At 41.9% G+C, this 26,933-nt stretch overlaps 1 protein-coding gene across 1 annotated transcript in view; it reads right to left on the reverse strand.

Annotated features, from left to right (window-relative positions):
- Positions 1 to 26,933, reverse strand: part of SPIDR (scaffold protein involved in DNA repair) — a gene marked incomplete at its 5' end in the record, with an annotated part of 210,869 nt that overhangs the window by 66,701 nt on the left and 117,235 nt on the right. The window contains 2 exons of the mRNA XM_084279909.1: positions 4,003 to 4,253; positions 6,176 to 6,386. Coding sequence (XP_084136035.1) covers positions 4,003 to 4,253; positions 6,176 to 6,386 — 462 coding nt within the window. The remainder of the gene's footprint in view (positions 1 to 4,002; positions 4,254 to 6,175; positions 6,387 to 26,933) is intronic.

The following is a 26,933-nucleotide window of genomic DNA, read 5'->3' on the forward strand; positions in this document are numbered from 1 at the left end:
TATGTTTCTGGGGGCCTGCTCAGAAAGAGAAATGTGACTTTACCCATGCTTCTATTTCTTCCAGACGCTCAAAAAAATCCTCAGCTCTTCTAAATATTTTGCTCCCCAAGGGTCCTGCTTGCATGGTAGCAGGCCTTTCCACTGCTCCAAGATCTGGCAAATGGACAACAAAGAGCAAAACCGAAAGAACTATTGATGACTAGTGCATAGAGGCAGATCCCACTGGGGGTTTTTTACGTAAATGTACCGTCTTTCTCTTGTTCTTGGAACAGAAAGCTATAGCAGGCTGGAGTGCTAATGTTCAGGTAGGAGGCGGGTCAAAACATACCATTCACATTTCCAAAGTGAATGGAAAATTTCTCAGGTCATCCACAAAGACTTTAAAGTACAGGTCCATGGCCACAGGTAGAGGATCATTTTATATTAGCAGTAGTTAGCTTCTACTTCTTAACAGACACCACCCTTTTCTGTCCAGCCTCCTCACCCAAACCTTTGGAGCACTCTGACCAGTTTAACTGATGAAGAGTCCTAAAAATGCATCTATTTTAGTTTCACCAACTCCACGCAACCAGCCCTCTCCTTTAAGGCATACAACTGACCAGCTCTATTTTTTACTGAACTCACGTGGCCTGCTCAAAACAAACAGATACTGGCAAGAGCAAAATCCAAATTATACACTGCTTTATCCCAAGAACACAAAGTACAAGGCCGACACAGTGAGTCAGACACCTCAGCGCCAGTGAGCTCCTCAGGTTGACAGGAGTCTCTTTGGGATCCTCCTACATGTAAGCCAGGTCTTTTTCAAAAAGAGTCAAAATAATTTGGTTTAGACAAACATGTGTTGTGTCATTAGCAAAAGCAAGCATTGCTCTCATCAGAGGGGAAAAGGCAGCAAAAAGTATGTCAGGAATGCTGGAAATGGGCAGACAGTCACAGCGAGTCATATTTTCCTCTTTTTTTTTTTTTCTTCTCCATGAAAGTCCTTCAGCATGAAAAGCCCATTTCCGAGAGCAGTTAATTATGGGGGAAAGGCAAACGATTTGACAATAATGCAGGGAACGTGGGACCAATTCGTGTAAAACAGAAGCTGGAGAAACGTCTCGGTCTCTGTAACAATCTCTCAGCGTCCTCAAAAAATGCTTTAGATACCTCAGCTAAATGGACTTGAATGCATCAGTTATATCCATATGTCTATCAGTAAAAGGCCTATTATTCTATATATGTGTACTTATGAAAAATAAAAGCTAGATGTCTTACAGATATTATGCGTTACTAGTGTCAGTTTTAACCAATTAAATTAATCCATTTCCTTACAATGAAAGTTGAGGCTTCTCCCACAGTTTCCCAGTCCCCTCTAGAGATTGGATGCCTTGAACCAAAGGCATCACTTTCCCTGCTCCATGTTCAATTTCAGCTTACTGTGGGTTTATGCTTCCCTGTAGCAACAACATATAGGTTACTGTGGAGTGCTACCAAAGAAGAGATAGGATAAAACAGCCTGTCTGAAATACAAATCAATTAACTATTCATCTACCTTGATATCTAATTAGAAACTTTTGTTTACAAAACTATGTAACTCACCTTGCATCATAAAATACAGACATTGCTTTCATGGGAGTTTTACTTTACTAAAAGAAGTTGACAAAGAAATAAAAGGTTGAGGTTTTTTAATTACAAAAGAACGAGCCATCAGTTGGTTCAAAGGGCTGCCAGAGGGCATTGGACCCTTTTCCTCACTATCAGGTGACAGACACAGACATTTTTGATAGAGAGGTCTCATGCATATGCTTGTCAACCATGGAAATAGCAGCTGATAAAGCAGTATGAGGTGTTTTCTACTCCTCACTCTCAAAAGAAGTGTTTGTTTTCTTATTTGCAAAAGAGAAAGTGCGTTGATTTTTCTCTCCAGGATCCAAAAGATAGTCTGATTGTGTCAAAGGACAACAACCAAGCTCTCTTCTGAGCTGGGACATCTCTAAAACTTGAGGAATTTCCAAGGCATCAGTTTAACAGCTGCATGTGAGAATACCCAGCTACAGCATGTCCACGTCAGCAGCGGACTCCTATTTTTTATTTTATTTATATTTCAAGCCTGACATATGAAGTGCAAGCTGAGATTTCTGGTTTCTTTCACCCCATTCCTGTGAAGGGTGTGGGCTCAGGCAGGTTAGCAACCTCAAACTGTGTGACTGCAAGTTAAGTATACTTTTGGTTAAGAGTTGGAAAGGAGATATGGAGGTGGTATTATCATTTGAACTCTACTAGAACTGATCTTGTTAAAAGTCAGCTTGAATAATGGACTGTTAGCTGCCCCGACTCTTGATCAAAGGTAGTCCTCGGGAAGAAAAGCTTTATGGAGGAATACAGTTCTCAAAATCACATACTGATGTGGCACTGGTCAAGTACTTTTTCCTCTCACTTTTTCCAAAAATGTGTATTACAGCAGGAATTCATTAAATATAAAGCAATGAGCTCACACAGAAAGATGTACTGATTACTTTTTTACAAGTAATGCAAGTTAAGGCAAATGTAACTATATGGAAATTATCTCTTAAAAAAAATATTGGGGACAAGGCTGTTGACAATTACTTTTCTATGGGTGCTGACCAAGCTTGCATTTTTAGAAAGAACAATCTTCCCAAATTCCTCCTGGAGGAATGTTATTGATCAACGAGTGCTGCAAATTATCCAGTGGCTTACAAGGTAGCAAGAATTGTGAGAATTCCATTCAAAATCTCAGGAAAAGGGACCTGTGAACTTGCTACTATCCACCAACACAGCAGCTTAGAGGAACTTGAATTCTTCAAACCTTTGAAGAACCCCTTCAAAGCCTACTGCAAATTACAGCTGGAGAGGTCTCAATGGGACCTTTTAAACTAATTGCACATATCCATTCAGGTCCTAAACTCTGCAGAAAGATCTCTTAATGTCCTGAAAGGCTGAACTTAGAAGTTTTATATAAGCTCTGACACTGTAACTCACTTTAATAATCAAACGTATCATACCTTTTAAAAATTTAAGCCAACATGACATGAAGCAAAAGCTAGTGCAAAACCAAAGGAAGGAAATTTAGTAATAGACTCAGTGATCTCAGACCCAGAGTTGCTGAGAAAGACTTTGAAATCAGTCTTTGATCTCAAACCTCGAGGATCATAAAAGAAGAAAAGGATTCGACAGTTCAGTACTGGGCAGAAGGAAAACTCTGCCTGGCCTATCTTCTGTACTTTAGAAAACAAGTTCCTGTTCTTGATTTCCTACACCAACAACAGTCCAGTGTTAGGATGCAAAGACTAAACCAGAAGCAGCTAAAACCACTAAAGCTGTCTGCTTTTTTTATGCATCCTTGTGCTATGTATGATTTCTGTATTGGCGTTAAAGTTTTGATACAGCATCTCTTTTTGCTACAGAGGACCTGAACTTCTGTGACCTCCAGACTCCCAGAAGTCAACAGAAGCTTTTCCCAGAGACTTCACAATGGAAGTCTGCACGTGCACACCTATATTTCTCTAATGGCACCTGGGCAAAATCCCCATTTTTAGAAAAGCCTTTCATGAAAAGCCTCCATCTTTCTATGTAATTCTCTTGTGTTTCAAAAGACCAGTCTATGAGGATACCTTACTAGCAGAGACTGAAATACTACTGTGGACTGAAATAGGTAAATGGGAAGCAAAAGTTACTCTGTGAAACTCAAGGAACAGTGTAAGATGCCAATGATCATCACTGTTTTTAAATCAACTTTCCATTAGTTAATTTTCAATCTTCCTGTCACCTGTTGAACTCATGAACTATAGGCAGATCCCTTCCTGCTATGGGCAGGACTACTTCTAAGCCACACTATACCTATTAAATCTGCCTCACTTCCAGGAAGAGCCCTGCACCTTGCTGATCGTGCTTATTCCCTGTGAGCTAACAACCAGGAATGACATTTCCAAAATCCCTCCTCTTTGGTTTTTCCTATATCTCAGACTCAACAGGAAAATTCCCATGCATCTTATTACTCACCTAACATTTGGTGGATCTGAATTTGTGCTGGGTGTTGCACAAAGAGGCTTGTTTCCTTGAAGGTGGCTTCTGTAACCTTCTCGTGCAGGCAAACAGTACACCCTTTGGATCACAACTTGTACCTGTGCTTCTCTCCATCCCACTGCTCCCTGGCTTTCCACCATTTCAAGCAGAGAGTCATTCACAGCGCTCTGTGCTAAGGGATGCTGCTTCAAATCGCAGTTGTTGTGGATTTGTGGAGCACAAGCAACCTAGTGAAGGAAAACCCGTTAACAGAAGCATTCCACAGGACCTTGAGACAACGTAGTGCTAAAGAGCAAAACTTCAGCATAAAAAAATCACAACAAGAAGTGTAAAATTAGTATCAAAATACTTACTGTCCCTAAACTAACTTACAGGCTAACAGCCAGTATTTATTGAGGATTTTTGGGGGTTGGACTCAATGATCTCTTGAGGTCCCTTCCAACCCTTACAATTCTGTGATTCTGTGATTTTTAATTAACACCCAAGAGAACTGAGCACACAGTGCTCTCCTGTATTAAACTGGTGCTGTGGACTGAGCTAACTCAATCCATGAGAGATGATGGTGACACCAGCAGGAAAACAGAATTTCTGTTAGCATTTATGATTCTTCCTCTTTAAATGAGTTTCATTTTTACTTCCTTGATGTTCTTTTCTTCCTCTTTTCCTTCCTCTTCTAAAAAGGTGCAAAATCCACCTTGAGTGCTTCTGGACTTTCAGAATAAATTGAAATTTCACAAGTGTCTAGTTTTATATAACAGTAAGTTAGTCCTCAGACTTACACATTTCCATGTAAAGTGTTTCAATGTAGAAGAATTAGATGGTCAATGAAAAGCCTAAAATTTTAAAAGTACAAACCTTAATTTATTCTTTCACTATTCCCACAACATATTTTATGAATAAAAAACTTCCAATTTTTCAAAATTAACTTTAAAAATAAAATAATGCTATATTTTGCCTTAATATACATATGTAATTTCATTAATTTTAATTTTAAACAAACCTATTTTAGCAAAAATTGTATGCAAGTATAGACTAACATGATCTCTTTATATATAGGCTCCTTCCCAGCAGGAGCCAAATTTCTATTTTCATAATGACACCCTTTTTTTAAAAATGCTGGGTGCCAAGAAAGGTTTTCAGAGCATTAACAGACTGTGCCACAAGTATTAGCCACCAGTAGAGAGGAAGAATTTGCAGTATTTAAAAAAAAAAGATTGTGGTACAACACTACCCCTTTTCTACAAGGCGGTTGCAATAAAACTTGTCTACCGAGTTTTAAATGAAGTGGTTTTGTTTGTTAGGAACCATGAGGGGAACAAGTAAATTGTTCTGGTTTTCAGATACCACAGCAGAAGCTTTTTACAAGGTAGAGTTGAAGCAAGGAGAATAGGGTTTGATTTCTTTAACTTTTTCATTCCTGGGCCAAAAAGGGGAATTAAGTATATAAAGCAAATATAAAATGTTGATATTCAGTGTTGTCAATCAAACTCCTTGGACCAAAATTCTCAAATATTAAGAATTATTTTGGGTGGCCAATATAAAGCCTTTACTTTCAGAAAGTGCTGGCACAGGCAATCAGAAAACCAGATCCCTTAAAATACCTCATCTTGTACAACCACAGCCAGAGACAGGCAGAGTCAGTAGTCACTTCAATATAAACAAAGTCAAAATAGAAAATAAATTGACGGGGTGGGAAAGGGGGTGGTGGTGTTACCAGTAGATGCTTTAAAGAAAGGGTAGGATCAATTAGGCAAAGATGTAAAAAATAGGAGGGAAAAAATGAAATATTTATTTAAAATAGTATCTTGAGTGTGTTAGCAGAAGAAGGGGTTTATTTCAAACAAAGCCTAGCTATTTACCTATAAAGAATGGGAAAAAAATCAATGAAGAAACAAGCTACAATTACTATTCAGCACAGTAGTGAGACTTCAGCAAAATAACCTCACAGCAGTTCAGCATCTGGACGGGCCAAAAGCCTCCACTAAGAAAATATTATTAAAATAAACACTGCGTATTATTCAGCCTTGGGTAAATGAAAGAGGAAACTCAACAGGTCAGTAGTTTAGAATTTTTGTTTTCGTTACGATTTCCAAACATCTGCTCACCAACTTCTTAACAAGTGCTAAACTGCAAACCAAACGGACCTCACCTGGTTATCTGAAGATTCCTGGTGTAACTCATCATCAGGGTCGTCTAGTCGGAATGTCTCTGCCAAAGAGGGAATATTCTTCCTAATAAGCACCTTGGCAAGACCATGTGTCTTCTCTCTTGTTTCCGAATGTTCACCAAGGAGCACCTTCTGACTAAAGTACGTATTCATGATAACGGGAACATCTGCATTTTTGAGCAGCAGTTTTTGCCTGGAGAAAAAAATAGAACCAAGTTGCATCAAATCCACTACCAGTTAAGCTGCTGATAAGCACTGTTTTAAACCACGTCCCATTTATTTCCGCTTTCTTCTAGAGTTGCCACTAACGCTCAAAGGTGTGTTATCCAAACTGCAAGTAAAGCACCCCGTAAATACCTACAGCTTGGATCAGCCCTGTTAGCTGAGGCATAGCCATGGGCAAGTGGAGCTCCAGGGCCACCTCACTCGTGGAAGCCGGCTGGGCTGACCAGCCCCTTGAATCCCTTGTGGGTTCGCACACACACTACTTGGTGTCTCTGTGTTGTCAGCGCAGCACCAAGAGCACTGGGAGCCCCTGCATACAGTTACTGAGGTAAAAGCCATGAATGAAAGATTATTAGTCCTGATCTGCATTAATTCAGAGCGCTGGCGCTGTTGCACCCAGCAGTGGGGCATGCCCCTCGTCCCATGCTACAAACTACTACTGCGACTTCCCACTGCAGCCAGGTGCAAGCTGTTCCTTCCACTTTCTCCTCTCTTTTTCTAAGCAAAATCTCATGCTTTTCCTATGATACACCATATATTACTATGTCTACATGTTTGCTGCTGTCTTAACATTGCTCTCCAAGGCCCGGTTTTGGTTGTGGTGACAACGTGAATTCCCGAACAGCTTCACACGCAGCAATTTCTCGCCTAACAGATTACAGTAATGGTTGCAGAATCTCTGAACGCATAGTAAGGTAATGCCAAAGCACATCTCCGTGTTGGGATGTTTTCAGATGCTGGTACCACAATCAAACATTCAGAAATACACTTTTTATACTCACAGGATATAAATCTAATGAAGTCAGCTAACAAAAACAATCAGTAATCTCATTTTCTAGAGACCATCAAAACAGAAACAAGATTCACTTAGTGACTTTATTGCGGGCTGTGTTTTTCTACCATTAGATTTGTATCGCTTGGGAGTAAAACAAGGTCTCCTGCCTTGGCAGCAAAGCTGAGCTGACCTCAGTTCAGAAGTAACCTCAGGACTTCAGTCCCCAGACTGCTCAACAGTCATCATGACGGAGATGAAGCAAGTTTTCACCTCTCTCACACTGCTCATCAAAATGCAACCATACAAAGTTAAAAAGCAAACCAAAACACTCAAAAATACTTATTACTGATCTCAGCCCATACAAGATCTTGACCATGGTCTGTTTTATAGCAGGCTTCTTCATTCTCTACAGAGGGGACAGCTAAATGGAAATTAATGCGCTTACATTTTCTGAGGCATAGGAAGAGTTGCAGCAAGTTATTAAATATAATCCCTGTTTTTTATAATTAGGAAAATAATGCAACAGGGATCCAATCTCTACATTTTAGGGAAAAAAAAGTATATATTTAAAACTAACCTTGCAACTTAAACCCATGAATCATACACACAAATTACTTTTTTTAAAAAAGATGGTTTGCTTCTACCTGTGAGCACTCACAGGAGACATGATTTGAAATCAAAGATTTGTGAAAAGGTTTTTAAACTGTCATTAGCCCTTTTTTTCTAAGGAACAAAGATGCATATAAAGTTTGCTGCAGATCTTAGAACAGCCAGGCCTGTTCTTATATGCAGATGTGGAATGAAAATTTTAGCACCTACTTTCTCGAGATGTCTGTGTTCATACCCAAAGTAAACAGGAAATCTCTCTGAACACGGGACTGTTACGTCACTAATGTCAGAAGAATGCTTGCTTGATCTAAATCATCTCATTCTCTAAAAAAATACTGACGTTAGTAGCAAATCATTTGCAGGAACTCTGAGGTTTATGGTTTTATTTTTATTTTCCTGTGCCGACATGTGATCAGCTTTTTTTATTTTAAGGCAGGTAGGTTTTACTGATAGCCAATTTGCGTGTACCATGGTTTTGTTATGCCTATGCATTCCAAAACTCAAGTACTTTTATAACCGCCAAGACCTTTCTCAGATGAGTTTTCGTATCTCTTTACATGGGTAACACATAAATTAATGGCTACTTGGCATTTTCATAATGCAAAAAAGGGACATATATGCACTTTCAGGGGAAACCTTCCATTTCTTACCCCCAATTAGTTCATTAAAAGAACTTTCATTAAGGAATCATTTGGTTTAGACCTGCATAGGTGTCCAAAGACTTAGCACTAATTCTTCAGCTAGGTCAGAGGAATAATCACTGCGGTCTACTTAAATCATCCCTATTTGTCAATGGACGGATTCCTCCCAATAGAAAATGAAAAGGACCAGCAATATGCAAAGAAAAATAACCAGTTTAAATAAAAGAAGTAAGGAAAACATTTGTAGTAAGCTCACTATTTGGTGTATAGGTAGATGATGAAGTGGGAATATTTTAGTAGACAGTATATACAATATATACAGTATATATAGTATTAAAAAAAATTTTATATTGTCTACATAATAAAGATATATATTATCTCTATAATAAAGTTTTAAATATTTTCCTTCAATATGAATAACAGAATTATTAATATAATATGAATGAATGGAATGAAAACTCTGCCCTCTTCCAGGAATCCTTCCTTGTATTGCTCAGCTCAAACGAGCTCGTCAGGATGGGAATTTCAGTCAGCATCATGGCAGACAACTCTGTATTGCCACAGTACATTGCTCATACTGTTCTCTGCCATGAAGGCAACTGTGTTAGAAACACACACACACATTCTTTCTGTCTGCTTGAAAGATGCAGACCATGGCAAAGAAAACTTATGGAGCTGGAAGAGCTGGAAGAGAGAGGAGGGGGAAACCACTTCCCCAAGTAACCCCGGTGATCCTGAGCTGCATGTGCTGCCTCTGTGCCAGAGAGACCACAACTGATACCCTCGGCCTTCTGTCTGTTTCAGCTGACGGCTGTTTACAGCCAGCAGTAGCCCTGTTCTGTCGGATACAGACCGTGCTCTGTAGCATCCTTCCAGCAGACAGTGTTGAACGGGCATTTCGTGTCTCCCCTGACCACTCTGAATTTCTTCTGTCTGCTCCATTATATTTAAAAGCTTGTTTTCAAAGAAGAAGAGACATCAACTCACTTAGCTAGTCACACAGAGGGAACGGAAAGAAAACAAAGTTCACTACAGGCTTTTAAAAAACCCCAAACAACTCTCTTGTCCTCCCTGATTTTCTTCGTGCTCAGCACAGTATATTTAAATGTTGGATTAGCAGTCGACTTCCTTAATAACTGCCTTTAGAGGAAAGGTCGTTTGAAGTAGAGACTGTGAACTTTTTATACTACAGGGCATTTTTTTCCCCTGGTATGCAGACAATCAGCAATTGCCGTAACTGGTCACATGCTAAAGGAACATGAGGCAATAATGTTCTTTTTTTTTTCTTTTCCAACAGCAGCTTGCTTCTCTCTCAAAGGATGTTGCTTGCTTTTCTCTTCCTCCCTCCTATGATGAAATGGCTATCTGGCAGAGTGGAAGCAGGAGATGCCCTCGCCTACTTCGCTCCCCGCGACCCATCCCCGCTGGAGATGCGGAGCGCTGCAGAGCCCTTACAGCACCACACGCTAAAAGGCAGTAGCTGCAGTTTCAACTTGAGGTAGGGTCGTCACCCTGCTGCTGAGCAGTCGGCGGGTTTGCACTGCCGCCTGCCCCGCGCAGCCCATCCACAGGCTCAGCCAGCGAGAAGCTGTGACTCGATGGCAGCCGCTCGCTCGCAAACCACACGCTTCCGCTCAGTTCTGCTGACATCAAACGGCGACGCTGGTTCATGAACTCGAGATGACTCTGGATCACTTTAAATTACAGAACATGTTTTTTTGTTTGCTCTCCCTGGGTATTTTCCTGGGCTTTTTCCCCCTTTTCTCTTACAAAGTGTAAGACGCCTGGAGCATTTTTTTGAAGAGTACATTGCGCTGACTGAATGCGCAACACTTCCCCGACCTACAACACGCACTGTAATTATGAAACAGGCTGACTTCAAGTAGCAGAAAGACAATTTCTACATAAAGAAGATTTAAGGCCCACCAAACACAACAGCAGTAGTGCATGCTGGATAAGAGCAAGCCAGAACCTTATGCAGCCACCCAGAAGCACGAGGCATCAGCCCCCATAGGAATGCCATACAGGACCCACACCTAACTTCCCAGGAATTGCTTATTTTGTCCAATATGGTGGAAGTTGCTCGTGCTGCATCTCACTTGGGGTTGAGGGCCATTTGCAGTGATTTGCCTGCAAAGAATTTCAATGTGTGCAAGAAATGCCTGGGTACAAAAATAACGATGATAACAAAAATAACAATAATTAAAAATAAAAATCCCAAGTCCAGACAGATCTCTGCCCACATACCTCCCAAGGGCAATAACTCTCTTCCCAATGTGTAGCTCAATATGTAGCTCAAATTGAAAAGACATTTGGAACAGATCAACCTTTTGCCATGCCTAGAGATTGCCCAAACACAGAATTTTCATCCATGGTTGAGTAACCTCACCACTCACATATGAGCCTCCATCAGCGTGCTTTACTGCCTCCCTCCCCAATGATCTGTACGAATACTGCATTTGTGAGCTCACTTTTATAATGCAAAATTTCTTCCCCCGCCCCAGCCTCAAAGACAGAAAGCAACAATCAGCTGGTGTCGCTTCATAGCGAAAATGAATTCATTCAGAGCAACAGATTATTGTGAGACTAGTTCTCAAGGCTGACTGTACTCCTTTCTCCATAAAGAAATAGTATTAACCAGCTAATGCCCAGAGTCACATATGTCAAATATACGATGCTCAGCTGTGTCAGGTTTCCAAAGAAATGTAGCTTCAGCACCTCAGTATAGCAGCTCTGCAGAAGACACAACAATAAAAAGCTACTCAAGCTGTGTCTAAAATGTCTGCTTTTAGAATCTGATGCATTTTATCGGTGGGCAGACAGACATTATTTTTGTTTCCCTACTGGAAAAGTATTTTGCTTGAGGACTCAATTCTATGAATACAACAGACAAAGAATATATCGCTCTTAAATATATATATATATAGTTATAACCCAAGCTGCTACCATTTGCCATTCAACCTTAAGTGAATGGTAAACTCTCAGGAAATTAGCAAAACATCACAAGTAATGAAAAAAAAAACCCAAACCCTTCTACATATGTAGCATAAGTTCTTTTTGCAAAATAATAGCGTACTTTTTCAACAAAATTACCTGTAAAGCTAAGAAATCACCCCAGCAAGGAGTTACTGCACACAGAGCCAACACTTTTATCGCTGCATCACTATACTAATTTCAAAGCAATCGCATAACCAAACCACTGGCTTGCCATAGTAGGGCCTTTTGAAATGTGACACCCTGTGGCATGAAAAAAAAAAAGAGTTGTATGGAAATTTTCACATTTAAGAAGAGCTCTGCTATAAAAAGCTTGTGGTTAACATTATGCGTTATTATATCACACGCCCAGTGCTCTCACCTCTGCAGGGAGGTGCACCGTGTGCTAACTGAAGAGGATGCACAGGTCTTCTGATGTAGGAAAGCACAGATGGATATCAAAGCACATCTCATCCACCTCCAGGAAATTACTGTAACCGGGCTTTACCGGGACTGGAAAATAGGGAAGTTTCTCAAAGGTCTCCAGCCACTTGCTTTGGTGACAAAGAAAGCACCTGGTATCTCCAGCTTTCCAGACCACGATTTATCAGGACAAAGCTTAACCTTCGGCACCACAAAACATAAAATTCCACTCCCAAGCTGTGCTTGTGCACAAACTGGCACAAAAACAATCTCTTCAGCTCACTGGGCAAATATTTTTGTGAGACATTGCTAGAAATCTACCCCAACTGTGATGCTGCGACTTTTTTACTGCCTAGTGGGGCACGTTGGGCACGAAGCCATTTTTAAAAGTTCTGTTGGTAAAAAAACCGCACACACAATAAAGCATCAAATGAGAAGGTTTCCTTAATAACAAAATGAAAACAGGCCCCCCACTCACCGTATGAGGGTGTTACAAGTAACTGGGGAGATATAAATATCGTGGTTATCTTTTCATAATCAAGATGTTATGAAAGAATTCCAATCTGTGTGTTTACTCCATATATCAACTTGTGTCTGACAAGCCACGAGCTCATTACTCAGACGACTTCTTCTCTCTGCTCCCAGTGCTAAACTGCACGTAGGGTATGAAGTGGCTAAGGGAGGATGGCCAGAGCTGCCAGAAAGCCCAGGGATATATCTGAGTGATTCTGAAAGGTGAAAAAAAGGGAAGCAAGCAAACTGCAAAGTGACATGATATCAAAACTTGCAGTGAATGCTAGCAATATCAAAAATAGCTGTACCGCTGCAAGATCAGAAGCCCACCTACCCCTTGCTCTAGTGGCAAACAACAGATGTTTGAGGAAGACTAAGAAAAAAAAAAAAAAGTAAGCATCTAGTGAAAGTTCTCCAGAGCACCCTCCTCTAATGACTTCTAAAAGCTTCCAGCTTAGGGACTTCCTAAGGCAGAAGTAGGGTCTTCATACTTAACGGTTCTTGGCAGACTTTTGGTCCCAGAACTTAGGTGCCCACTTTTTGACCGTTTGTACATTTACAGCATCCACAACATCCTGCAGCATCCACAGTGCTCTAGAGTCTAATTACATACATGTGAGAAACCACTTCCTTTTATTCGTTTTGATCTGTCACCTAGTGGTTACACTCCTGCCCCCCCCCTTCTTGCTTTCAAGAGGCAGCCAACAATCATCCTTCTTGATGCACTTCCTAATACAGACCCTTATCACATCCCCTCCCAGCCACTGCTTTTTCAAGATGAAGAGCCCGAGTCATCTTAGTCATTTCTCACAGGGAAGCTGCCCCACACCTCTCCTTGTCACTCTTCTCTGATATTTATTCTACTTCTACTATGGAATTTTGATCTAGGGGACTGAAATTCCAACCTAAAAATGCACCATAAATTTCTACGGTGACATCATGATTACCATTTCTAGTAAGTCTTACCTTTCCATACACTTTTCCAGTCATTAGATGAAAACTAAGTGGACACATTGATGAAGCTATCAGAATACTAAAACCACATTCCTGGATACTAACCAGCCAGAGTGCAGCATTTTATACGCGCACTTTGCATTCACCTACGATTTCCTAGTAAGAGAGGTCAAATCCTTCCTCATCCCCTGGTTCTAGAGCACCCTATAAAGTGTATCCCCTACAGAGAATGAAGACGTTCCCCTGTCCATAGGACTGTGAGGAAGGAAACCTGCACAGTATTCTGTGTACAGAAGGTGTCCGATTCTGTAGCTCCTTCCTTGGCACCATGACACAATGAAGACTTGAGGCAAGAGGCTACACCAGTGACACCTCTGATTGTGGCACAAAGGTAGGGAGTGTGGCCTCTCTGCCACCACTGCACAGCATCACCACTCCTGAGGTACCAGGAGGAGCCGCTTCTCAGGCTGGAAGAGCTCTGCAATATCCACCCATCAGGATACTTTGTTAGTTGGTTCAAGTTTGGAGGATTATCAGAGAAGCTTTAACAAATAAATTCTACTTTAAAATGCATTGTTCAACCTTCTGTAAAGATTTTATTGCACGTCAGCCTTTTCTTCCACAGAGGTGTGGCATTTGTTGTTAGCAAGGACTGTGCTCACATGCATGCTCACAAGTGTCTTCACAGAGGCAAGAACTTGAGCTAAATCCATCTCTGAGCAAACTCAAGCTTTCTGGAAGGCAGCTCAAGATAGGCATATGCTTGATGTTAAGTATTTGTTATTGAATCTAGTACTAAAACAAGCCCCCATCACACTTGTTCTTGTACTCTTGTCTTGTTCTGGTACTTCTTTCTGGGCACTTCCTAATGTTTCTTGGCCAGGACATTAGGCAAGATCAAATTCTGGTCTGACCTGGTGAGTCAAAAGCAGTACTACCAGCACATTAGTACAGGGAGAGCAGCTGAAAGCAGCAGTAGTTCTGGGGTCTGTGGTAACACAAACAGGCTCACAAAACGTAGCGAGAGCTTGCTCAGTGCTACAGAGCACAGCAGAAGGGCAGAAGACTCCCTCTGAGCTGGGCAAACTCTGCTTCAGCAAGAAGGTGGGCAGCAACTTGGACATCAAAATGAACAGTGCAGGCAAAGAGGAGTGGCTGGACCCCTGGCACAGAGAGCTGCCATCCAGAGCTCCAGAGATCCCGAGGCAGGTTGTAGACCAAGCTTACATGCACTGTGGTTCACTTCAGTTTTACTCAGATGAGAAAAAACAAATCTATTCAATGTATCTGCTGCTACCATTGATAAATGTCTAACAAAGGTGAAGGAGGTGTGGGTAAGCCATGTACCACAAGAAACCTGTTCTAGGCAACGTCAGAACAGTGATGCTAAAACTGGAGTCCTGCCTACAGAAATCCACCCACCAGAGCCATCAGTGAAAAGACAGCAACGCTGCTGGCTGGAGTGGGAGCCTGTTCACCAAAACATCCTGGCGTAGACACAGCCCAAGTGAATGAAACTCTCTGCAAGGGAAGCCCAGCAGCCCAGCCTGTCATGGAAACAGTGCTCTTCTGTGATAAACAAAATACCTTTCCTCTTTTTGGGTTGGAAAACAGCCCTCAATGGTGTATGTTCTTCAAAGTTATCACTCACAGGAATTACTTCCAGAGCTATGCAATAGCACATATATTCTCCATTCTCCTTAACTTTGTCTTTTTTTTGTTCTTTTATGAATCAAGAGCAATCTTAATATTCCTGCATAACTTTAAAGGCCCAATTGTACAGAACAAGCAAAACCTTCTAATTCTAATATTGAAATCTTATCCTGGTGGTCTCCAGGTCATTGGTTAACTTGGTTTTATTTCACTGAACAGTTGCAATGAAAATTAGCCACCAGATTACATCTGAGAGAATTTTGTACTGTATCACACTATTCTTACATACCAGAATTTCTTTTTCAGATTCATGTAAGAGGGCTGGTGACACAGCAGAGCAGTCAGTAATGCAACAAGATGAATGAACCTCTAAATGGCTTTTTTGTGATCCCATTAGCCTTCAGAGGCTTCACAGCTTCAGCATGTTCCAGGGTTACTTTTCTGTTTCAAGGAAGGAAAAAGTCTCTTCTGCTTCAGAGAGAATAAAATTACAGAGGTAGAATTGAAAGATGGAAACCCCTACTATTATGGAAACCCTTACCATTAAAAAAAGGGACTACCACAACACTCTGTGCTGCACAGTCATATGAATACAGCTCCTTGAAACTAATTTTAAACCAAGTTGAAAGGACGGGGAAAATACCAGACAAATCATTACAGAAGTAAAACACAGGACCAACTTTTTCAGAGCAAGATTTGTGTTTTCCTAGAGGACCTAAGAAAACAGAATTGCAACGTGATTCATTGCTTGAAGCACTATCATAAACACAGTAAAACTTGTTCAAGCCTGATACAAACACTCCCACCAAAACAAGGGGCCATCAATAACCTTTAAAAACTGGGAAGAGTCCTGGCAGCCATGAGATTGTCCCACATTGTCACGTAACGAGGGCTGGCTCTTGGACACCCCACTTCAGCTGTAGAGCTCCGCAGAAGCAATGCACTCCCAAGGGGAAGGAGCATTTTTGGAGTACAGGTGTCCCTCACTATGGCATCCAGTCCTCCCCTACCAAAAAGAGCAGAAACAAAGCCTTTGAAGTTCCGGGAAAGCACCTGTGAAAACATACAGATTTTGGAGAAAACCAGTGGGAGAGTCAGAAGGGAGAAGGTGTACCATCATGGAGATCCTGGCCCTAGCAAGGCAAAAAACCCTCCAGTTTAAAGTGAGAATGAAATTCCAAGAACAGCAAAATTAGGCAGTACAGAGAAATGTTTATACAATAACGAGTGAAACCACTTGTCCTCTACACACACATTTCCCAAGAAAACAACTGTAAACTAATCTGGGGCTTAAATACATCCCATATTCTTTAACAAAGGACAGCATCCTGATTCTCAGGCCTAGGATATAGAGTTCAAGAAGCAGGGATTTTGCAGCCAGATTTGAAAACCTGGGAAATATGAACCTGAAGAATGACTGCTGACTGACCTCTCATAAAGGAATCATCACGCATTTTGATTTTCTTTTCTATACTTTTCACTCTCAATGAATCTTCACTAAAACAACAGGAAATACAATATCCCTGTACACTATGCCATCCCATCATCGTACACAAGATCAAACCAGCCCCTGTTTTTGAGTCCAGAGACCCATGTTATCACAGGCACAACCAGCAGGAAAAAAATGTTTTATAAAATGATCGGGCTTCAGCAAAACTCCCTGCCTTTCCTCCTGACTACTCCCACCAACTGAAGCACTACTGGTAAGAAACCCGCTTCTAGCTCCAACAGAACAATGTTTGTGCCAGCTGATATTCATCCCTACTTAAGCTAAAATTCTTCATTTTTTTCCCACTCTGGTGGCAAGACCCTCCCAGGTTGCTTATTTATTTTAATTTTTAATTAAAAGAGTGTCCCTCTCTCATTCAGACAGGGCAAGAGCCAGCTTTCTCTTAGTCTCCTGTCAGAAGGAGTGCATCCTGGTCTGCAGCTATCTTTCCTGCACGGGCACTCTGCGAGGGAGGACAGAGCTTCATGTTCATATTCACGCACAATTCAAGCTGGAGCCCAATAAAAACCACTCCCTTGCTCAACCACATCAGGACCTAGATATATAGGACCTGGATTATATAACCTATACAATCTAGGTCCTATATGTATATAATCTAGGATTATATACATATGTATGTATATCTCTAGGATTATATACATATATATATGTATATAAGCAATAATACTAGCAAATTCTTGCTTTAATTTACATAAGTAAACCTATCTAGGAAATTGTATTTTAAGACATATTTATACACCTGTTTTTAAAGCAAAGCTCTGGGTGTTCTGTATTTTACATGGTCAGTTGCTAGCTATCTAGTACAAATACTGTCCAAAGAGGAGTCTTTGGGCTGATTTCCTCTATGTAAATGTGCTCAGTTGAAAAAATGTCCAGGGCACGATTCCCGGACTACGACACAGGAAAAAAGAGGAGTTCCCTGGCCTAGGACCATCAGAAGGAAGACACAGGGGACTCGTCAAAGGAAAAGAGGCCGTTCCGTGACTCTAGCATGTGCGTGCACACACACACCGAAGTGCGTGCACATGCGTGTGCGCCCCGGGCCCTGCCCCGGCCCTGCCCCGGCGGGGCTGGTGAGCCGGCACAACACCCCCTCGAGGGAACAGCTCTTGAAGGATCTGATACGGCGTTTTTACATTCAACTGACTGCACACCACATTCCTTTCGAAAAAAATAATATTATCTGTTTGCTTGCTTGAAGCGTCATAAAGATAATATTCACGTCTGTGACCCTGACTGTCTCTGGTCAAGAGGCAGAGAGACTGTGCAGACCGCATTGCTTTCCAGCACCCTTGGGATGCCTGCCAGAGAACAGCGCTGCCGTCCCAGAGGCCAGGGTCAGATCCCTTGGCCTTTGGCTAATGCTGTTAGCAGGCCCTCTGGCTAACTGCGGTGAAGGGGCATGGCGTGCATGGGAGACTTGCCTTCCACCTGTGAGACTGTCGGACTCAGCAAGAACACCACTGTCCTGAATTTGGGGAGAGAATGAAAGCAGTTTTTTTTTTTCTTTAGAGATCCTTACCCCCAGATCGGTTATCTATCCACTTCATCATTGTTGCCCTTTGAATTCCTAAACCTTCTTCCCTCTTTAAGCATATGCCAAAGCACTCACATCTGTTTTCTACATTGTGGTTACATGTACATGTGGGCTGAAAATCATTTAAAGAATCTTCTTTAAACACAGCTTCATCTTCCCGATATTGTCTGGGCAACCAGTTGTGCAAAGCCAAACAGCATTACAGAACCACATTTCCAAGCCTAATTCAACTACAGGAGCACTTGTTTTAAAGTGAATCTAGCTTACTGTCTTCCCATAAAAACTCACTTAAGTGCATTTTAAAAGAAATGTTGCCAAGAACGGAAATGCAATCTCTGGTCTTGGAAGTCCTTGAACTGAAGTTTGCTGAAGGCTGGCAAGTTAATCTGGGGAAAAAAAAATCCCTCTGTGTTTGGCCAGTCCTTTTACTCTCCCAGTCCTGGAGATAGGGTCCCCAGATAGGCAGAACTATTATCTCGTCTGATAGGGCTGGTCTGTCCATCACACCCACCACATGTTGTCCCCATACCAATAGAGGCTCAGCCTGACAGAAAAGCAGATCAATGAAAAGGTTAAACAATATGTGCAGGTCTAGTATGCTCATCCCATCATGACTGTGTTGAGCATGACACCTCCTGTTGCCACAGACCATGACCACAACTGATGGCTTAACGACGGTAATAAACCTATGTCTACATAGTTCCATATACAAGTATGCAAATCCTATATTTTATAAACTTGTCACAGAATGCATGGAAACCTTGAGATGCAAGTAGATTTCACTTTATTTTATCCTAAACTTGTTCTGGGACTGTCATTTTTATTTAAGTCTACTCTGTAAAGGTTTTTTTAAAAAAAAGGTTTTAAAAAATTCAAGACTCTAATAAACCCAAGAGTTTCTGCCCAAAGAGAGAGGACTAAAATATGTACTGTGACAGGATGTCTCCATAAACATAGGCCCTCCTAACACAAACCCTTCCCTTGTCACTTTAGAAGACAGGTGGCCCTTCAGGTCACCCTGGAGGTCTGGCTGTTTCTGATCAGGAGAGCACAGGCTAGTTCAGAAAGCCTCTTGAAGTCATCCAGTGAGTTTCTCTTCCGTGCTGTCAGAGAGGGTTTAAGGACACACACTCAACACAACTGTGGCAGTTTAATGACCATTCATACAGATTCTTCCAAGCTACCCCTTTCAGGTTCCTAAATCACCAAAACCCAGGCCTAACAGCCATCAAACAATTTTTAAAATGTGGTACAATTACACGTCTATTATAAACGCATGCATACGTGCAGGGCTGGCTGACTTCTATTTAGATAATGGAGCCTCGCACTGCTCACTGTGACATGGTAAATGGTAGAGATCTACATGAAGGACAAAAATAGTTGCAACTTTCTGAGTAGCTACAGACAGGAAGAAAGGCTATGCCAGGTCAGACAAGACAGCAAAAAAATATTGAAAATCAGCAATTCATGCACCAGAATGAATGGCTGGTAAAACCTTTAACAAATACTTTGCCCTGTGCTCACTTGTATCATCTCCTCTGAGTCTGAGCCTTTGCCATGCTTCAATCTCACCTAGGTTTGGGCTATATCAAGCATGCTACACTTTCAGAAAGGGTAATAATATCTTTTTGCTACCATAACAGGCAGATATACAGAGAGCACTGCAGGTGAGCAGACAAAAAAAAAAAACAAATCTGTCTAAACACAGCCTCAGTATTGAATGCTACCCTCTTTTTTTTTGTCTTATTCTTGCCTTTTTTTTCCCCTTTTCCTTTCCCAGAAATACACTAAGATATTTGCCAGCTGTTTTACTGTCTCTCAGCATTCCAGCCACAAGCGAACATCACCCCTGGTGTCTGTTCTCAAAGGCAGAGATATGATTAACAGTGTTATGATTATGCGGCGGAAAGCTCTTGATCCCACTTGAGATCCCCCCCCGAGCACCAAAATCTTCACAGTCTTCCCATCTGAGCCAGGGAAAGGGATGGCACTTCCAGAAAAGAACAGAACACAGAGGCACCCTTGGATGACAAAAAAGGTTTCAACTTTGAGACATATCAGCACTGCCCAGTTCCCCAGTCAAAGGATGTAATTCAGCTCCATCCCAATACAGGCTCAGGGAACCTGTGCCGGCGAAGTACGGGTCAGACGAACACATGCAGGACAAGGACCACAGGTATGTGTAGCCACAGTATCTCATGCTCAATATGCATTATTCAAATAGTTTTTTGAAATAATTATTCCTATTTAGATCAGTAAAATTTACGATAGATAGATAGATAGATAGATAGATAGATAGATAGATAGATAGATAATTCCCCTTGCTAGGTCTCTTAACCTCACCTATTTAACCCGAAAATCAGTTCAGTTAGTTTTTCTTTGAGTGTTCCTTGCTGGCAGATTAAGGTTGCTACAGGGCACACATTATTGGATAAAAGCAGTTCTACCTACTGGCATATGCATGTGTGCTTGTTTTATGCCACAGAAATATCTATCTGCTTTTCACAGAAACTGGATATAAAAGTTGCACATGGAAAAACCAGTACCTGCGGATGCCCTCCTCCCAAACTGTAAACACAGCAAGAGACTCCAATGTTTGTTTGAAAACACTTGCCCTAAGTGATAATCCTGATGGAAAAAAGGAAGTAATTGTGCTTACTGTCTGCCTTCAGGTGGCTCATTAAAACACCTCCCATAAAAGAAGAGGATATGAGTCTCTCCTGTGAACTTTATGCTTAGGCCAACCATCTTGGGGAAGGATCCTGGCAGCAGAAGAGCATAAACTCAATTTCTTGTTTTAATTTTGAATTTAATTTGTCAGCAAAACCAAAGTTCATAAAGAAGGCAAATTTTGACAAATTGCAACTGCCATGGGCTCTGCTAAGAGCAGGATGTAACATGAACCTAATTCTTCCAGAGAACAAATTATAATCATTGCATCCAAACAAAAAATGCTTACGTTAATAAGTTTATTCTACAGTTTGCCAAATCTCCAGGCTGGGTGCTAAGAATTTGCTAACAGGAATCTCACATCAGAAAGTGATCTGCAGCACATCTACTATTTGTCAGCTGTACAATCTGCCAGTTGTACTACTGGGACAATTAGCCCTTTCCTTTTCTGCAGTTGTAGTACCTGAAATCTGGGCACAACTGTAAAAGAAAGAGGAAACATAAACAAAGCAGCAGTGTTTCCAAATGTAAACTTAGAAGCCTTGCTCACCCAGACAGTTTGTGCCAAGAAAGAAACCGGTTGCTTATAAAAATAGTAATTTATTTATATATGTAAAATAACATACAGTATGTGTGCAAGGTATCAGAGAATCACAGTTTAGGTTGGAAGGGACCTCCAGTTCCAATCCCCCTGCCATGGGCAGGGACACCCTCCACTAGACTAGGGTGCTCAAAGCCCCATCCAACCTGGCCTTGAACGCAGTCAACACCCCCAAGTCCTTCTCAGGGCTGCTTTCAATCCAGTCTCCGTCCAGCCTGTAGTTGTGTTTAGGATTGCACTGACCCATGTGCAGAACTTCACAATTGGCCTTGCTGAACTCATGCATTTTTCACAGGCCCACCTCTGAAGCCTGTCAAAGCCCCTCTGGATGGCATCCCTTCCTTCCAGTATGTTGACGACATCACACAGCTTGGTGCCATCAGCAAATTTGCCAAGGCTGCACTCAATCCCACTGTCCATGTTGCCAACAAAGATGTTGAACAGTGCTGGTCCCAGTACCGACTCCTGAGGAACTCCACTCCTCACTGGTTTCTACTTGGACATTGAGTTATTGACCTATATAACTCTTCGAGTGCAACCATCAAGCCAATTCCTTATCTACCAAGTGATGCATCTGTCAAATACATGTTTCTCCAATCTAGAGACAAAGATACCATGCAGGATAGTGTCAAATGCTTTGCACAAGTATCTGGTAAGAATGTTTGTTGCTCACAATGTATTCATAGAATTGTTTAAAATACACTGTGGCACATGGATGGGTACAGCGACAGAGTCTGCAAGAAACACAAAATATTACATAGATGCTAAAATATTAGCAAATAGCTGGATATGTTCCAAACCCAAAACATCTACCAGACATTTAAGACTGGGATTAATCTAGCTATCTTAACCAATCAGTCCCCTAGGCTCCCTTTACAGGTGATGAGCAGAAAAGAAAAACTTCAGAATGAGGTCCATTTGATACCTCAAAAATACACTCCAAAAAAGCCAATTTCCTTCTCTCTGTTTCCTACAGAAGGATTAGGACAGGTGCCTTAAGTTGTACACTGCCTGCCATGGTGCTCAGGCAGGGCCAGTGCAGCAAAGAGGCAATCTGTAACCCAGAAATCATCTTGGCAAAGCAGGAGAGATGAGTTCTGCAGAGGTTCTCACAGTACCAGCAGCTCTCAGGATCACAAGCTCCATCAGCACATCCAGGATGCTTCACTGCATTGTGAAAAATCATAATGAAACCTTACTACAAATTGCTCCTGTCATGTAACTGTCATTAAATTGTCCAAGAGGGAGATCTTCTCTGTCTCCTTGACACTGAGAAGAGAGAGGTCTTCTCATCCACCTACTTTTGTGGCTAGAGGGATACAGCTGAGAGATCACCATTCCTATTTCTGCTTTCTTTTCCTTTCCAATGATGGGAACACTGTAGTAGAATTGCATGAAAATCGAACTAAATCACTCACAAAGAAACCACATAGGTTTTTTTTCATGTTCCTGAAAGCCAAATGAGGCGTCACGCATGAAGGAAAGAACCTTCTGGGAAACTAGCATGGTATCACACAGGTTGAATTACCTCCAAGCTGCGGGAGCTAAACTGACAAACAGGGATGGCTAACACCGGTGCTCAGCACCGCCCCGCACAGAAGCAGGGTGAGTGACTCAGAAGAAGTGGAAGGCACCGCAGGCACAGCGAGGTTATAGTCACAGCCACGCAGCCAAGAACTGTAATACATCCACAAGCATACGGCGTGGCGTAACCGGTTTGTTCTCTTCTAGTCCGGGCTGCAGTGGTTGAGCAGGATACCCACCCCTCACAGCTGTTCAGCACCGGGTACTGCCAGGAGTTCACAACCCCTATCCCAGAGCTCTAATCCCTTCAGCGCAGAGCCAGCCAGGTTAGCGCAAACCGCCCTAAATCATCACTTTCCACCCAGCTCTCAGATTTCAGGCTAATGTACGCGAGGGACTTTCACACATCCATCTCCGCTATCTGCTGGCATGGGCCTGCGATCCCCAGCGAGACCAGACAGCAGGCCTGAGCGGGCGCCTGCCACCCACAGAGCAGGCAGCGGCAAGCGACGATCCACACAGGCCACACTCGCCGCAGTTGAGACCCGCTGCCTCGCTCCCTTTCTGGGGATATGCTCTATCTCACTGAGCCAGCTTCATGCAGTAGGACAGGAAAAAGCCATACTCTTCTGCCCTCCCCATCTTTTTTTATTTTTTTAAATCTACTTTCGGATTAGTTTTCGACCGGTGTAGTGAAATGACTCACAGGCCCAAGCCTTACAAGAGGATACATGCCACCAGCATGCTTTCTGAACACCCCAAGCAGACGTGATTCCTATCTGGGCTACAGTTTATCTTTTCGGGGCGGTGGGGTGGGGGGTGTTTTCCTGCTTGATGCAGTTATTTCTTTCAGGGGACAGCAAGTGAATGGGAATAAACCAGAGAAATAAAGAGAAGCCTAAATCCCTCACTGTCTACAACAAAACCACGTCACTAGTAACCACAAAGGATATTAAAATTGACAGATAAAGGTCAGATAAAACACAAGATAAGGTAGTGCGTACATTAATATCTCAAGGATGCTGTTACAAGGTCAATCAGTTATGCCGGCAAGATTTAGGTTTGAGTTATCTGGTGCTTAAGAAACAAAATCAAAATAATTTATTTTCACTTTATAAACAAAATGGAAACCAGCCACAAAATTACTGCTTTACAGAACAAAATTAACATCACGCAATAAAATCTAAGTTTTTGAGGCACAGCTATCCCTAGGGATTTTTATACTAGTATGGCTATATGCAATACAGGTGAGGTGTACCACCTACAACTACTTGAAAGGAGGTTGTAGAGAGGTGGGTGATGGTCTCTTCAGGCAGGTGACAGCAGATAGGACAAGGGGAAATGGCACAAAGCTGTGCCAGGGCAGGTTCAGATTAGATGTTAGGAAAAAAATTTTCACTGAAACAGTTGTGAGGGCCTGGAACAGGCTGCCCAGGGAGGTGGCTGAGTCACCAACCCTGGATGTGTTTAAAAAAAAGGGTAGATCAGGTACTTAGGAGTATAGTTTAGCATAGGATGGGTATGGTTTGACTTGATGATCTTAAAGGTCTTTTCCAACCATGTAATTCTGTGATACTGTGCTTTGCCTTAAATCAGCCCCAGGTTCCACCACTGCACTGCGTTTTTTACGACCACAGGAAGTCAAACAGAGAGGCTGCATCAGAGTTTATCTGCTCGAACGCAAAAAAGAAACCCAAATCTTTGACGCAGATAAGCTGTGTGCCAGCTGATGGCAAGCAGAAGAGTGCTTTTACATTTTTCACCCTCATTTAGTTACCTAGAACAGGGTCTTTCCTTGTCTGCTTTTGGGAATGCTACCAAATACCATGAAGTAGAGATTCCTCAACCTTTTCATCTGACAAAAATCCGAAGTTTGGGATTTGCATTCTGACTGTTTTTGTAATTTCTTTTCATTTTCGATCCATGACTGAAATGTAAAGTCTTGAAGAAAATAACAGTTGCCTGTTTCACCTAAGGGTCAGCTCCAGATTCTCACTGGTTGTTCAACACAAGGGTGGCTGGTTCCTGAAAGTTCATGCCATTGCGATGCAAAAGAGAAGGCAAACAAGTGGCACTGTTTATTCACACAATCTTAGGTTTGAAATCGCAGATTTCACAGAAATAAGTGTTGATGAAGATAGGCAGGCACAAACCAAAACACAGTGCTTCTCCTATCGCCTGCCTACGCTCATGGCTGTGCTTGCTCTTGAGCCCGCTCAACTTAGTGAGGAGGCAAGTCACAAAGACAGGGTTAAGTCCAAGTCTTCAGCCAGATACATCAAAACAACAGCTACTGTGAGTATCACATAAGCCATATCTTAATATTTAAGGGACCTGTATACAGCTTAAGGAGAATTTTAATGCCACCTAGTACCACATAAGCCGTATCTTAGTATCTAAGGGCCCAGTATAAAGCTTAAGAACAACTTTAACGCCACCTAGTACCACATAAGCCATGACTTAGTATTTAAGGACCAAATATACAGCTTAAGGAGAATTTTAACACCACCTTTGTCAAGATATTACCTCTGCTGTGCATTATTCACACAGCAAGAGTCCTAACCACCCAGACACTCTGCCAACCCTCTCCTCCCCAGTGAAACCAACCACTCAAAACTAAAACGCCCATTTTCAATAAAAGTCTAGTGAAACGCACACTAGTTGCCAAACGTTAAGCATAAAGTTTCACATTTCACCAGTTGCATATTTCTGTGCTTCCATGAGCCTGCTGCTATTGGCGTGTCTTGGTGATTACCAAACCCTCCCTTCCCGGCCTACAAGAGAAACGCCTTCAGCGGTTCATCACTTTGTTGATTGTTTGTAGGTATACGTGGGTGTATTGGCCTCTATCAGAGGAAGAAAGTGCTTAAGGAAACTGACGTATAGCTAAACCAAAATACAGACTTTCACATTTAGGAGTGAAAACACTTATTAGTTATAACACTTTCACCTAACTCACTGTAATAAAGTGCTGCAGCACAGCTGGGGAAACGCATTTGCAAAGCGCAGATAAGTCTGCATTGCGCCATTCAATGTTTCAGGAAAGTAACGAACAATTTAACTCCAAACCTTTGTATTTCCTGCTATTAGACAATAAAAAACCCAAACCCTCAAATAAAATAAAATATTTAGAAATAAAATAATTTAAAAAAATTTTTGGCTCACCAGTGTTACTGCTCTACTACAGCTGACACACCACATAAAATCCAAGCAAAAGAGGTTGTTTTCACAGAATCACGTTCTGTGATTCTGTGAAAACAACCTCTTGTGTTTGGATTTTAAGCCAGTCCTGCAGATTTTAAAGAGGGCAATCATGCTTAGTGTAGGCTCAAACCAGAAAGGAGAACATCAGTGATTTCTCTGAACCTCTGCTAAACACATCTGCTTAAATCAACTGAACATTTTTCTAAGCACGTAGCTTCAATCCTTAGGACACGAATGAGCTAGCGGCATAACGACTGGCAACCCAGCATGGGCAGTTCTGTGCCTCTGAGTGCATGATGTCTCCTCTACTGCAAAAGGTGTTTTGTAAAGTTAAAACTGTTAAACTTCACCAGCATCTAGAGATGCAGGTGGCAAGCCAGCAGAAGGCAATGCCTCATTCTTTAATAGGATCTTTTCCTTGAAGATTTTAGTCTTGCACAAAAAATAAAAAAGCTCACACAACAGTTTTAACAGTTGTTTCACAACTCCTGTTTAATTAAAGTATTTCACCCGTTATCTCATGAAATGAGAAATTAAGGTAGAGACCATGGTAACTTGTCTAAAGCAATACAGAAGAGGAAGCTCTCCCCTCACAATACCCATGCGCTGTGGTCCGCCCCTGACTCCTCATTTAGGCTGATGTATCTGCAGGTCGTGCTGCAAACCAGATCAAGAACTCACCCAACTTGAACTCCAAAGTAAATTAAAATCCCTGCCATCAAAAAATGAAAGAGAAATAAAGAAAATATTATAGCTGAATCAGTCCCCTCGGTCAGTTCCAGGTTGTGGCAGAGCCCCAGCACTGTTACATTGGTGGAAGCGAAGTGTACCTTGCTGCAGGAGCAGGAACAAGCAGGCACAGTCAGAAGAGGCCAGAACAGCCACGGCAAGGGTGTACCACAGGCCTCACCATCCTCTACCTCATGTT

The sequence above is a fragment of the Gallinula chloropus genome (assembly GCF_964237585.1).
Source record: "Gallinula chloropus genome assembly, chromosome: 2".
NCBI classification, from domain to species: Eukaryota; Metazoa; Chordata; class Aves; order Gruiformes; family Rallidae; genus Gallinula; species Gallinula chloropus.